Source organism: Pagrus pagrus (assembly GCF_965226575.1).
Source record: "Pagrus pagrus genome assembly, chromosome: 4".
NCBI lineage: Eukaryota > Metazoa > Chordata > Actinopteri > Spariformes > Sparidae > Pagrus > Pagrus pagrus.
The window spans coordinates 27,107,943-27,121,887 of record NC_140188.1 but is presented as its reverse complement, the minus strand read 5'-3'; the positions used below and the strand labels follow the sequence as shown (position 1 = coordinate 27,121,887).

Genomic DNA, 13,945 nt, shown 5'->3' with positions numbered 1-13,945 from the left:
TCAAGAGCAGACGAGGCAAAGACAAATATATTCGGTCTCTGTGTGGTCATCCTTGTGCTTTTAATTTCTTCATTTCCTGTTTCTCAGAATCCGATTGGCACGGCAGACTTTGCATATGTGGTTTTATTTTTTACCTTGTAATACTTTCTCGTGCCTGTGTCGGAGCTTACTTTGAATAATGACCTGTGGTTGTGATAAGAGTTTGCATAGCCTCTAGCTTTTCAGTAAAGGTATGGTAAACATGAGTTCTGAGCGCTCTGCCTCCATGTCTCTGAGGAAAGCTGGTGTATATTTACTGTAGTATTGACTTTATTCAGAGATGCTTAGACTAAAAGAAGCAGCTTATTTACATGTGCTTAGGCATTGACCCATGTGGCTATGTCTGTGTGTGTGCATATGGTTTTTGGAAGCTACTGAAGGAGTGAGTAACAGCCGGCTGAAGCTACACATCCCACACTGAAAACTGCAGTAAATCACGCAAGTGTAGTTGTTAATTGTAGGGGGACTCTGTGACCAGCGCCATATGACCCTGTTGCCCCCTCCAGCCCCAGTGTTTTTACTGGAGCTCAGTGTGTTGACTGGTCTTTGAGGCCAAGCTGGTGTGGCTTTGTGTGTTTATGTGTGTTTGTGTGTGTATGTTTGAGAGAGAGAAATGTTGTAGGGGGGGCTGGTTGTGAGGGTTGATGGGGGCAAGGGCATTACAAGGGTAGTGTTTGTGTCGGGCACGGGACCGTCCTTGCTGGCACGCACGTACACATACAAGCATGCACACACACTTGCTAAAAACAGTGGCTTATTGTGGACGCCCAGCCCAGTTGGGTCCACGCACTACAGTCACACATTGTATCACCCGCTGCCTCTCTGTCTCTTCCTTTCTCTTATCTTTCTCTCTCTTTATCTATCACAAATAACTCTGTTTTTCTTCCTCTGTTACTTCCCTTTACTCTTTAATCGTGTTTCACTTCAGTTTCTGACACTCTCATGACATCACATTCGCACTTCACCTGTACATTCAACTCATGGCTCTCTCAGTTGCGGCAGTTGTTCCCTTCTTTTCATCTTTCAACTAGCCTTTCTTCATGACAGACTCCCTCTCTAGTCATCTTGAATCGTCCCACATCCCCTCTTTACTTCTCATCTCTGAGGGAGGTGTGAGGAGTCTGACAGTTGAGTCATGGAGGGAGGGCGGCTGCTTTATATTTGTGTGTGTGTGTGTGTGTGTGTGTGTGTGTGTGTGTGTGTGTGTGTGTGTGTGTGTGTGTGTGTGTGTGTGTGTGTGTGTGTGTGTGTGTGTGTGTGTGTGTGTTTGCGCGTGTGTGTGTGTTTGCGCGTGTGTGTGTGTGTGTGTGTGTGTGTGTTTGCGCGTGTGTGTGTGTGTGTGTGTGTGTGTGTGTGTGTGTGTGTGTGTGTTTGCGCGTGTGTGTGTCTCCTCACTTGTCTTGTGTGTGTGAAGTGAATCAGGCTCTGTGGAACATCACACTCGCACATCTAACTTGCTACCTCCCCACCCCTCATACTGACAGAGATGGAAGCTAATGAGACGAACTCTTAATCTGTCCTTATTATGCAGACTGTCTGCATCACTATTAAAATCCACATTTTATCAGCATGTATATTGGTATGTTTATCATAGTATATATTATATCAATGCTACTCATTGCACCAGTGTCTTGTATTTTAGTGTCCTGTCATTTTCTCATAATGCCAGCTAATTGTTATTATTAAGGTATGTTACCATGGTCACTAATGCAAAGCTATTCAGTCCTCTTTTGCCCCCTATATACCTAAGGTAAAAACACACTATTGTCATTGATGCACTGCTGTCCCCATATGAGCTCTTGCAACATAATTATAACATTCCCTTACCACATACATTTTCTCTGCGTCCTGCCAGTTCAGCATCTGCCACTTTATTGCCCGTTGACACTTGATGGGTGGCTCATGTGTGTAAACAAGGCAGATGAGTACACATACAGGATGCACATCAACAAGAGTGTGAGGTACATCCAGGTCAGAGAAGAGTCTGCGCATCAGAGGTCCATTCACTTCTTTATTAAAGGTCAAATATTATATAAGTTATAATGGCTTTTCATCAGGTCAGACTTCACAAGTTCATGTTCAATATGAATGAGTTTCTGGTGTGCAACAAGAACTCTCTGTATGTGTGTGTAAGAGGGTTTTTACTAATTCTGTGAAAGTTAAAACACTTCTTGATGCAGCAAATAGATACAACAGAATTAATTCTTGCTTTTTTAATAATAATATAACTTATGAGTATATCTTCCTCTTCCGTTATAGATATTTTGAGGCTGATTGCTGTTCAGTATATTGTGCATCACAAAATTGCCTGTATTGTGACACCACCATTATATTGGGCAACATATCATGGTAGTTTTGTGTCCGAAGTTATCCTGTAATTTCATGAAGCAAATGAAGCTTGAAGCCTAGCATGTCAGAAAATGGTGCATAAAATGCAGATCAACCAGGGCTGATCAAAGTCCCAGCCATGAATATGATGAAAATATATATACACTGCCGGGCCAAAAGAAAAGTCACACACTCTAATATTTTGTTGGACTGTCTTTAGCTTTGATTACGGCGTGCATTCTCTGTGGCATCGCTTTGATAAGCTTATGCAATGCCACAACATTTATTTCCGTCCAGAGTTGCATTAATCTTTTACCAAGATCTTATATTTATGATGGGAGAGTTGGGCTGCTGCGTAAAGTCTTCTCCAGCACATCCCAAAGATTCTCAGTGGGGTTAAGGTCTGCACTCTGGTGGCCAATCCAAATGTGAAAACGATGTCTCATGCTCCCTGAACCACTCTTTCACAATTTGAGCCTGATGAATTGTGGCATTGTCATCTTGGAATATGCCCGTGCCATCGGGGAAGAAAAAATCCATCGATGGAAAAACTTGGTTATTCAGCATATTCAGGTGGCCAGCTGACGTCATTTTTTGGGCTCATAACGTTGCTGAACCTAGACCTGACCAACTGAAGCCACCCCAGATCATAACACTGCCCCCACAGGCTTGTATGGTAGGCACTAGGCATGATGGGCGAATCACTTCATCCGTCTCTCTTCTTACCCTGATGTGCCCATTGCTCTGGAACAGGGTAAATCTGGAGTAATGGAAAGGTCATGTGGTCTGATGAGTCCAGAGTCCAATCTTTATGCTCCCTAGCAAATTGAAGCCTTTTTTTTTTCCGATTGGCCTCGATGATAAGTGACTTTTTTAAGGCTACACAGCTGTTTAATCCCAATCCCTTGAGTTCTCTTCTCACTGTGCGTGTGAGATGGTTCACCACTATCCTTCCAGGTTTTCATAATGCGTAGATAAGTTCTTAACCCAATTTTTGAAGTTTCAGCAATCTTGTTTCTTTCAGAAGGGTCAAATTAACATCTTTTCCACGACCACAGGATATGTCTTCCAACATGGTTATTTAAAAAATGAGAAGCTACTCACTGTATCAGTCACTGCAGTAATCATCCAATGGAAGGCTCTTACCTATTTACTTAGTTCAATCCAGGTGGTGACTTTTTTTTTAGCCAGGCAGTGTATATATACCATGTCACCATAGACATTTAGCAACTGCTGGAGATTTTGCTAAACCTTTCCTATCGAAAATAGTTGCCAGTTTATTTGGTACACCTAGCTGATTTTACTAATACAATGTAATATAACATGCCCCCAATGAATCCTCCCTCAACACTGGTTATACTTTTCAGTTTCTGTTGCAACTGAGTGTAATTACCATGATAGGAGATTTTATACATAGGCGTGGGAAAAACTCTGTGGAAAGACTGCTTTTTATACCACACACACACATGCACTGATGGATGACACAGTTCGGTGCAGGCAGTGTGTTTTAGGCAGGTTCAGACTAATGCCGCCTTTAAAGTGGAACTTGTGAGATCATGTTTTCGACATGGGAAGTTTAGTACGTAATATGCTTGTTGTTCAAGCGTTTTAACTTGAGAGCACCGTTGCTAGGCAACTGATTATAAAAAATGAATGTCGCCTTGTTCTCTTTTCAGAAATGATAAATGTTGGTATTTTCTGCCTTTCAGTGCACTGTTGAAGGCATGTTCTGTTTACACCGCAGCGGTGATGTCAATACAGGTGCTTTCCATCTGCAGTGAAGGGTTTTGCTGTGACATAACCGGACGAGGACTTTAAACCACATGAATTAGATTTGAGCAGCTGGTTTGATGCCAACCTGTGGCCCTACCCGGTCTGCCTGAAACCCCCGATGACCCTAGGAACATCACTGATGATGCATCTCAGCGCATCCTAGAGATTTATCTTGCAACTTTCTGCGTGTCATCCCCTCTCTTTGTTACTCTTCACCTTTCTTGTCAAACAAAAAATTCTCAATTAATTAAACAAACACAAAGAAACAAAACACCATTACCTTAGTGGATTCATTAAAGGGGTAGCCATGAAATTCTTATTCATCCTAGCTTAGAGTTAAATGACCCTTTTTGACACTTCAACAAATTGTTACTTGCATTTCCCTACAAGTGCATAATCACAACTGCTGTGCACACACCGGCATACTAACAAACAGTGTGTCTTTAATGCCATTAGTGATTGTTGTTGTAGGGATTATGTGTTGCTCTAAGAGAATTCTGCAGTGGATCTGTTCCCATTGCTCCTCTTCTGCGGATACCTCTCTGTCTGTCTCACTGCATCCACTCAGTGACCTGGTCCTCCTGATGCAAACATAGAGGAAAATTGCCATGAGTGCACATTAGAGCCCCTAATGTCATTCAAACTTGATAGAGTCACAATGCGGACTTGCACTGTCACAATCTATCTGGCAGTGACTCCTCATGATGTCACAGCTAGAGGTGCTTTGATATGTTGGTGCACAGTTGTCACAAGAGATTGATGCTGATCTGATCTCCTTTTCTTACCCATGATGTAACAGTAGGCAATGGATTGGATATGGTAACGTCACAGAGGTTTAATGGTTGTGTAACAAATGTCACTCTGATCATAGGTAATTTGTAACCATCTAAATTGTAATGCAGGAAGAAGTTTGGACTTTTAGACAAAATGCTTCAGTGAAAACATGTCAAACAGTAATGTCTGAGTGTCTGTGAACCATACAGTCATGATTGTGTTGTTGCAGTACTGCTGAATGAAACTTAGTACATCTTCTTCTCTCATCTGTGTTTATTCACCGGTAGTAGCCTTTGTGTTAATCTACGGACATTACCTGTACCTATAGTTACTGAAGCAGCATACACAGTGTCTGTGTATGTTTCTATATTTTTCTCCAGTTTCTCTCCTTCACACCGTTGCCTGTGTATCTCTGTGAAGTGCAGTCATAAGGCCACGCGATAAGGGCAGAATGGTGTTTTGCTCAAACTGAAACATTTTGAACTTTGCGTCTGTCCACTCACATCTTTGCATTCACTTTATGTGTACTATCTAAAATTCACTTAGCTTTTAGTCTGAACACATCTGCGGATTTTGACCTTATTGAAATAATCCTTTTATAAGGGACAGACTGCTAATGTGTGTGGATTCTAACTCTGTTAGTGCATGAACAAACATTGCTGTGCATACTCTCAATGCACAGATATTTTATCAGTTCCTGTTACAATCCTGTTTATTCGACTAGAATACTGAAAGCAACATAAAAAATAACTCTTCAGGAATAAGAATAACAGCGCAGCCTATGACTCAGCATTCATCATTTATGAATGACTGGTTGGGACTTTTGGCCTGGTTATTGTTTGTCACTCATTTCCTGTCGAGTGTCATTGCTTCCTGTCTGAGAGGCAGACATGTGCCACTGTGTCACTGGAGGTGGTTAGCACGACGGAGCACTGTTAGCTGTCCGGATGTGGTCGGTTCACACACACACAAACCTTACAAACACAAAAGTACACACACACTCCCACTCATTCACTTCATTCATGTTTCTTCTCAGATGCTGTGTGTGTACGGAGACAAGTTGTTCCCTAGTGGCTGGGAGAATATCTTTACAGGGGATCTGGTTTCATGATGCTTCCTCATTCTTACTTCCTGTAGGAAACAGCACTAAGATGAATATTTGATCAGTAAAAAAGATGAAACTGGGCACTGTGGGAGAACTAAGGCAATGAAGCAAGAAATAGTTGTAGGATGAAAAAAAAGAAAAAAATTTGAAGCAGCACTGGAAATACTTGGGTATATATCATGAGTGCAACATGAGGGGTTCAACTTGAATGTCAACACACTGCAGTCACTTTGTACAAATATTCATACATGCACACAAACATGTCTAGTCACTGACCAACCACAGTGTGTCACAGTTAAAGTGACCGTTACACTTGAATGTGTGTTTACTGTCTACAGCCACCACCTACGTCCACTCCTAAATACAGTAAGGGTTAGGATTGCTCGACTGGTGACTCACATACACACACACACACACACACACGCTCCAGCCACAGTACACAGACACACCCCCCAGCAAACCGCTTATCCACTCGCTCCCCAGACAAACACATACTGTTGAGCTTAACAGCTTCTCTGTTAACCTACACACACTCTCACAGAGGCCAACACGCTCTAATATTGAGCCAGATTTGAACACAGTAAGCATATTGTGCACAAAGCTACACCCGCTGTTCATTCATCTTCCAAAACTCTGACAGGTTACCTGAGGTAGTTTGTGAGCTGTGTTTTCAGTAATGACTGCCAAAGAGAAAAGGTACTCCTCGAATGAATGGACCATTTTCTGTTGCTTGGATGGATTTCAGTGTCTGTGAACTAAACATTTTTTGAAGCAACAACAGGCTGTGTGGGTGCAGCAGCATCCAGCTCTGTTGTGTTATGGCTTGTTTAACAATGTGCATCATTCTGTATCACTGTGGTTAGTTGCTTAAAGGGAAACAAGATATGTGGGGGTGGCAGTAGCATGCTGCCGAACTTAATGTATTGATTGTTGATTTTGATGTCATACAATGCAATTAGGGCTACAACTATTGACTGGTTTTATTATTGATTGTTCGGTAGATGTTTGTTTTTTTCTTCAATAAATTGATTTAGTTTAAAAAATGTTCACAAACGATGTAAAATAGCTATCAAAGCTTGACAGTAGGACAACCAATAATTTCATTTTTGATTATTCTGCCGGATATTATATTATATTATATTATATTTTATTATATTATAAGAAAATGAATTGCCTATTTTGATAATTAATTCATTAATTGCTGTAACTCTGCTACCCACATCCTTGAATTGCCATTTTGTTCCAGTTGACAGTCCAAAATCCAAACTACTAGATTTACAGTTACGTGAAACCGAAAACAAAACAAATCCTCAATTTAAATGATGTTACCAGAAAATCTTTGTTTGTCAAGTGAATTCTGACCATCAGCTAATACACTAATAAATAACTATAACTATTATATATAAGAACTTCCTTTTTGCTTCTGCGAGACATTTTGAAGTTGTCTACTAAACAACATCTTCACACAGAAAGATGAGCCGGATGGAGCCACGCACCATCCCACCTACACCCACACACATACACGCTCACTCTGCCTGCCCAGAGGCGGAAACGCTGACTCAAGCAGTCTCAGTATTGCCTGTGTGTGTATGCCTCCATGCTACAGGAGTGCAGTGATTGTAGTGGTGAGGTGAGGAGGTCTTAGATCCTTTTTGTGAACTTTATTTTTAGCACAGTGCGGTAGAAAATGTGTCACAAGACCCTTAATCACCAGACATGACCTTTTACACACACACTAACCATTTATGTTAGCCCTTCTCTCATCAGTCACACCCACAGATGCGTGGACACACACTCCATTGTAGAGAGCCCCACAGGCCTCTTACTGTCAGACAGAGAGAGTTTTAGAAAGAGAGTGCTGAGTAACACTAGTGTTTAAATAACCATAAATGCATCTGGGCATGAAAGCCGTCACATAGACAACATGTCACTGTCACTGGTTCAGAGGAACGTCTTCCATTACAAGCAGTGATTTGCTGTTATGTGAGGTATGGCTTTGTGGCTGGATTGGTTGCAGTGAACTACTTTTGGGTCTGTGTCCAAAAATATCACAATCTATTTAATTGGGATCTAATCCATCATTTAGATTGTGACAGCTGAAGTAGATGGGGACTTGTTTTAAAATGAAAAAAACAAACAGTCAGTGTGATCAAGATCTGCTAAGATAAAAGCATTAGCGTGCATCCCGTCTGAAATAGGAGCTTGACCGCTCGTTGAGGGTGGACATACTGTCTTTTGAAATCAATTTGGGATCTCTGAGCTTCCGAACACTTTGATTACACCAGACGAGATTTTTTTTGTGAACTATGAAACTTCACCCGACCTTCCATCGACATGGGGGTGAGTAGATGATGACAGTTTATATTTTTGGAGACACTTTTATTAAAAGGTGAACGTTTAACTGGTTATGAAACAGTCTCAATTCAATAGTGACCCTTCTCTATGATCTACATAAGCATAACAGACCATCAGCAGGGAGATTGGCTATTTATGTATAAACTAAAATAGTCACGGAGTCAGATTCCAACAGTCTCTGCCTGGGGGGAGAGGTTGCTCTTTATTGTGGTGGTACAGTGCTGCCAGAATCAACAAAAAATGAAAGTTCCTTGTAGTGGCTGTAAATACAGTGATCTCTAAGATTCACCTAAAAAGTACCTTATGAATACTTTCAAGGTCGATCACCATCTTAAACTGTCAGATTGCTCACCCCTACAGTGAACTGTATGTTTGAGGTGATGTTGTTCTGTGTTCTCATCTTTTTTGGAAGTCAGTGACATTATTACTAAAGCAAACCTGTTTGTTTCTCAGGTATGCTTCCCCCTGACCTACCAACTCCCCTTTGATTTACTGACACACCCCTTTCCAGATATTTGATCACACACAAAGAGTCAGAGATGTGAGCTGTATGTGAAAGGCGGCTATGGAGCCATGTTGAATCTCCTGCATAAAGACAATTTACACTTAAAATTGCAATTCATTATTTTAATGACAGTTTTTACAGCTCTTACATCAATCTCCCTTGGTTTGCACACGAAACAATTGCAAGCAGAATCATATTTCTGCATCTTCAAACGCAAATAGCCATCAAAGTGTGCCTGGGAGCTGTGGACTAAAGGCTCCATAGTAGTGAAACATCGTTTACTTCTGCTAATGTCAGCTACCTGGATGGATCCCTGCAGGCTCTTCTGTTTGTTGTCACTTGAAACTCTCTCTTTCTCCCTGATCCTGCCAACGCACTTGTTCTCCTCTGATCCAGCCGCTGAAACCTGACCTGGCAGCAGACCTCTGGCTGTCTGCCACCACATCCTCAATAACCCTGCTCACCTGTGTCTATACAGCGTGAGAGAGAGAGAGAGAGAGAGAAGCCGAGTGTGTCGGCATCACAGCAGGATGAGACAGTAGTCAAGCTGTCTGGTGTGAAAACGTCATTCTAGAAGCCCATAATTAATGAGACAGGTGTTTAGATGTATAGACGTGCATGCGCATGTACTTGTTCATCCATCCCTGCACACCCAGTGTTGTCAGTGCGTCAGACAGACATGCTGGGTGTCATGTTACTTTTCATGTGTGTAACTGTGCACCTTTGTGACGTTACAGGCTCACCACTGTCTGCCTCTAAATGTTCATTTGAATGGTTTCTTGTGTTGTTGCATATTTTCTTGTTGGAAGTGTGTCTCTGTCAGTGAGTAAAACATTGTCTTCTGTATGTAGGAGTTATTTCCTACACAATCATCCCTGTGTAGTGTAATTTGTGTTGTTGTCTGTTGTGTTGAACGGATCTTGTCTGAGTCACCCCTTATCACATGCAGCAACTGTAAAGTCCCTTCAAGAGATTCCAGACAGCAATCTACAGTTTGAACAACACACAGAAACACACACAAGATTGTTTCCTTTTGCATGGCTGATAATGTTAAGTGGCTGAGATTGTGGCTCCAAATGCACAGCAGATATTGCACCGTCCTCGGACACGTGGCATAACTACGGCTCATCTGCTGCTAGCTTGAGCACTTAACTTCAAGGGGGAAAGACCATTAGAGGCAATCAGGGCTGTCATTTTTAATGGGCAGATCGAGACAAAATGGAGATGGACCTGTGGCCTAGTGGAAGAGTTAATGTACTAGGCCACTTGAGGACTAGGTAATGAGAAAAAGGCAGGTGGAAGTGGTGGGACGGTACAGCTGTGGTTGAGGCACGAGCCCAAATGGAAACCAGGCTGTGGGCTGAATTTACAACAGCAGCTGGGAAGCCACGTACTGCAGCTCAAGGGAACTCACCGCAGTTAACTTTTATTGTTTATGTGCATTTGTTTGTTTTCCTTGAAATGCATTTTCATTATGTACATTGCATGCACTGAATTTTGAGATGCAAGTCTTCCGCATGTCTCATTGGCAGACAGAAATAGCCTATCTCAGCCAGTGCTTTGAGCCTGTGGAGAGGACCTGTGGCAGGCTAGCCCCCTCATGCCTTTCTTGATAATTATCTTCACAGCAGACTGTTCTGTTTTTGTGTAAGCATATGTGTGTGTTTTGTGACATTGTGCACGGTGCATATTTATTAGCGTGCACTTTTATGCATGCATCATCCATCTATAAGTGTGAGTGTTTTCTTTGTGTGTGTGTGTGTGAGTGTGTGTGTGCTCTCTCTGCCGGAGGGGACAGATTGTCAGAAGAGGGGAGGGCAGGCTGACCTTTTGTTCTGTTTGCTTAGTGGGCATTCCTCTGAGCACTGGCCCTCACCCAAGTTAAAGCCACCAGCCACACACTGGACTCAGCACAGTGCTGCCCCCACAGGGATACAGTGACACTGAATCATTTGCGCCTGTCAATTTGTTGTTAATGAAAAGGATAGGAGAAAAAGAGCCTGCATGTTAAACAGCACAATGGTGGTTTTAATGCATCATTGAAAGGTTCAATATATAACTGGATTGTTTGACGAGCCTCAGAAGCTAAAGCTTCACAAGATAAACCGTGTGTTTTTGAGCTTTGTCACTTTTGACTAGTAATTGACGAGGTTTACATTTGGGCACAATTTTACTAATGCAGATCCAAAAATATCGGCTTTTGAAGCTATTTTACTCAAACTGTGTCTTTCTCACGATGAATTTATGTTATCTGTGCTTGAAATCTCAGGTCTCTGACTTAAAGTTGTTCACATTTGCAGTTATCTGGATGGTTTTAACCAGGCCTAAACAGCTGAGTTAGCTTTGAGGAATGGCCTGATGGGGCTCTGGAATACCACCCCTAAGCTGTAAGGTTGTGTAACATGTTCACATGATGTGTGTTTGTTTGTTAGTTCTGAAGTTGTTATTTTATCAACTTCTTAACCCAGGCTATGATTTTTCTCCTGTGTAATTACATTTTTTAAGGCCGATTTGAACATATCCCACAACTCCACCCTGCAATAATGAGAGTGACCTCCTGAGAACAAATATACATTTATAAAAATGTGAAAAGCGCCTTTCATTAAATGTCCCCTTTTTGTAATTCGATATACTCAATATCAGTCTAAACTGTGTGTGCGATTGTCTCCTCTGTTCCTCCAGGTCCTTATGGTTGAGGTGGTGTGTGGTGCCCCTTGCCATGCCTCCTGCCATGACAGACCTCCTGGACATATGGGCGGCCCACTCGCCCCTGGCCGGCCACGCTCTGGACCAGATCACTGTGGATTTTCTGCTGCCCACTGGTATCTACATCCAGATGGATGTTCCACGAGAGGCCACCATTCAGCACATCAAACTGGTGAGTGAGATTTATCCACATCAGGTGTACTTAAAGTCATATGTTTGTGCTGAGGTGACGTTTTTTCAGCTTTGTTTTTACAGCATGACATAAATTAATGGTTTCTAATGAAATCAGCTTAACACACTACAAGGCATATTAAATTCAATTATTAAATTATTTGCTTCGCTTGCTTGTCCCAACTTTATGTCCTGAGATGCCTCTTGGTCTGTTTTCCTAAAGAGGACACACACACGCCACACACACACACACACACACACACACACAGTCACAGCTGGTCTGTTAGACATTATCTAATGCCTGTTTTGACAGAGGTGGCTGCAGCTTGTTTATGAATACCTCTTTGCTTTCAGCACGCAAATAACTCGTGACATCATGCATGACTGCAGCTAATGTTGTGAAGTGAAGGTCAGAAGTCACTGGCTGGATGAGTCTTTTAGGAGTTGTTAAGGAAATTACCCTGTTTACAAAGTGGCACAAAGAATGTGTTAGTGAGAAGGTGTTTGTATCATCTGGACATCGGTGCAGCAAATATTAGATGAATGTGTTTTCTCTTAGCTTCGGTTGGATCAGATCAAAACATGAGTTATTGCAGAAGTGGAATTATGCTCTGGAGTGTGTCATCATTAAATTGAATTAAAATTTAAAGAGGGCTTAAAGTTTGACAAAGCGTCTACTGGGTAATATATCCAAATTATATCGTTATCATGATGTGACGCTTTGTATGATCTTAGATTTTGGATGTCATTTTGTGGTTTTAAAGGCTGCATGACAGTAAAGTGATGAAATTAACTAAACTTACAAGACTGTTCTACTAAGCATTATATCCGTGCTACTGAGACTTGAAACTTTCGAAGTAGTAATAGTCATCCTTACAAACATTTTTCTAAGTTAATATTTATTACAGTGTGTATTCAGGGCTGTTGTGTTGGCTTACATTACAGTGTACAGTATTTGTATTTTTCTCGTTAGTGTTTAACCTTCTCACAGCTGATATAAAAGCATACTTTTATGTTTTGATCAATGCAGAAAACATGCCCTGCATCGACACACTTTCTCAAACATGTTCCCCTCAGACAGACACCATTAAACAAAGTCTGGAGGGAGGTTGTTCTGAATAGCAAATAAATAAACAAGTCTGGCTGTATGTACATTGCCTGCCATTTCGTAGAAATCCCTTATGGCTTCATAACATGTCCCAATATACAGATCTGATTTCACTTTGTCTGACATTCATAGATACTTGCTCTGGGCAGTCGTGTTTGATTTTCATGGAACTGTACAGTAAGTGAGGTTTCTGTCCAATGGTCAGGCCTTAAGGTTTATTGGATAAGATGTATATGCGGGTGTGTTGGCCTGCACACGTGAGAGATTCTCATTCCCAGAGGAATGCATGTCCAGAAGCAGTGGAAACTGCTGGCAAATTATACGTCACTTAGGCAAGAAGGACAGAGGGAAGACAGAGAGAGGGCAACTCCTCCAGGACTTTTCTAATAAATGAAAGAGCAGGACAAATGTGAGAAAGGGTATTCGTTGAGCCAAAGGGGAGAATATTCCTTTGACTTCCCGATAGCTTTATGCAGTACCAGACTTTTTATTGGTTATTAAGAAGGCAATAAGACCAGGCTTAAGAATGACTGTGTTTCATTCATGCTCATAAACATCAGATCAGATTTCTCAGGAAGCCCATCAGTTGTTCTAAAATGTTTTGTGGAATTGACCATTATCGTTGGAAAATCTTCATTTTCCATTTGTGATTTGTTGAGACTGCAGCCTTTTATACAACGCTTGTAAATACAGCATTGTGATACTTTTCTAAAGCTGGTTTGTTTGGCAATTAATTTCTAAGAAAATCAAATAATTAAATCCTCTTTGCATTTTGCACATGGTTTATGGAGAGATGTGATCAACATAACATAAAATCACGAGTGTTCCTCGAGGAGAATATTTTTGTTGTGATGTCAAACGTGACCTCTTCTAGTATGCCACAGCATAACTTTATAACCTCAGACAAACACACACAACTTGACACCTGGCCCTGTGATTATGCTGCGGGGGCACAGGTACATGAATCATGGCTGGATTAGCTAGTGGACTGATTATTCACATCCTGATCGGCTCACCCAGAAACTGTGTCATGTTGCCATGAGTCATGCTTGTTCCTGATCATGAAACATACACTTATGTC

General features: G+C 41.6%; 1 protein-coding gene across 3 annotated transcripts in view; it reads left to right on the top strand.

The window, feature by feature from the left end:
• pik3cb (phosphatidylinositol-4,5-bisphosphate 3-kinase, catalytic subunit beta) overlaps positions 1-13,945 on the top strand; it is a 69,038-nt gene that overhangs the window by 31,314 nt on the left and 23,779 nt on the right. For all 3 annotated transcript variants that reach the window (XM_084352086.1, XM_084352087.1, XM_084352088.1), the window contains one exon: positions 11,562-11,757. In XM_084352086.1, coding sequence (XP_084208212.1) covers positions 11,599-11,757 — 159 coding nt within the window. In that variant the 5' untranslated portion in view covers positions 11,562-11,598. The remainder of the gene's footprint in view (positions 1-11,561; positions 11,758-13,945) is intronic.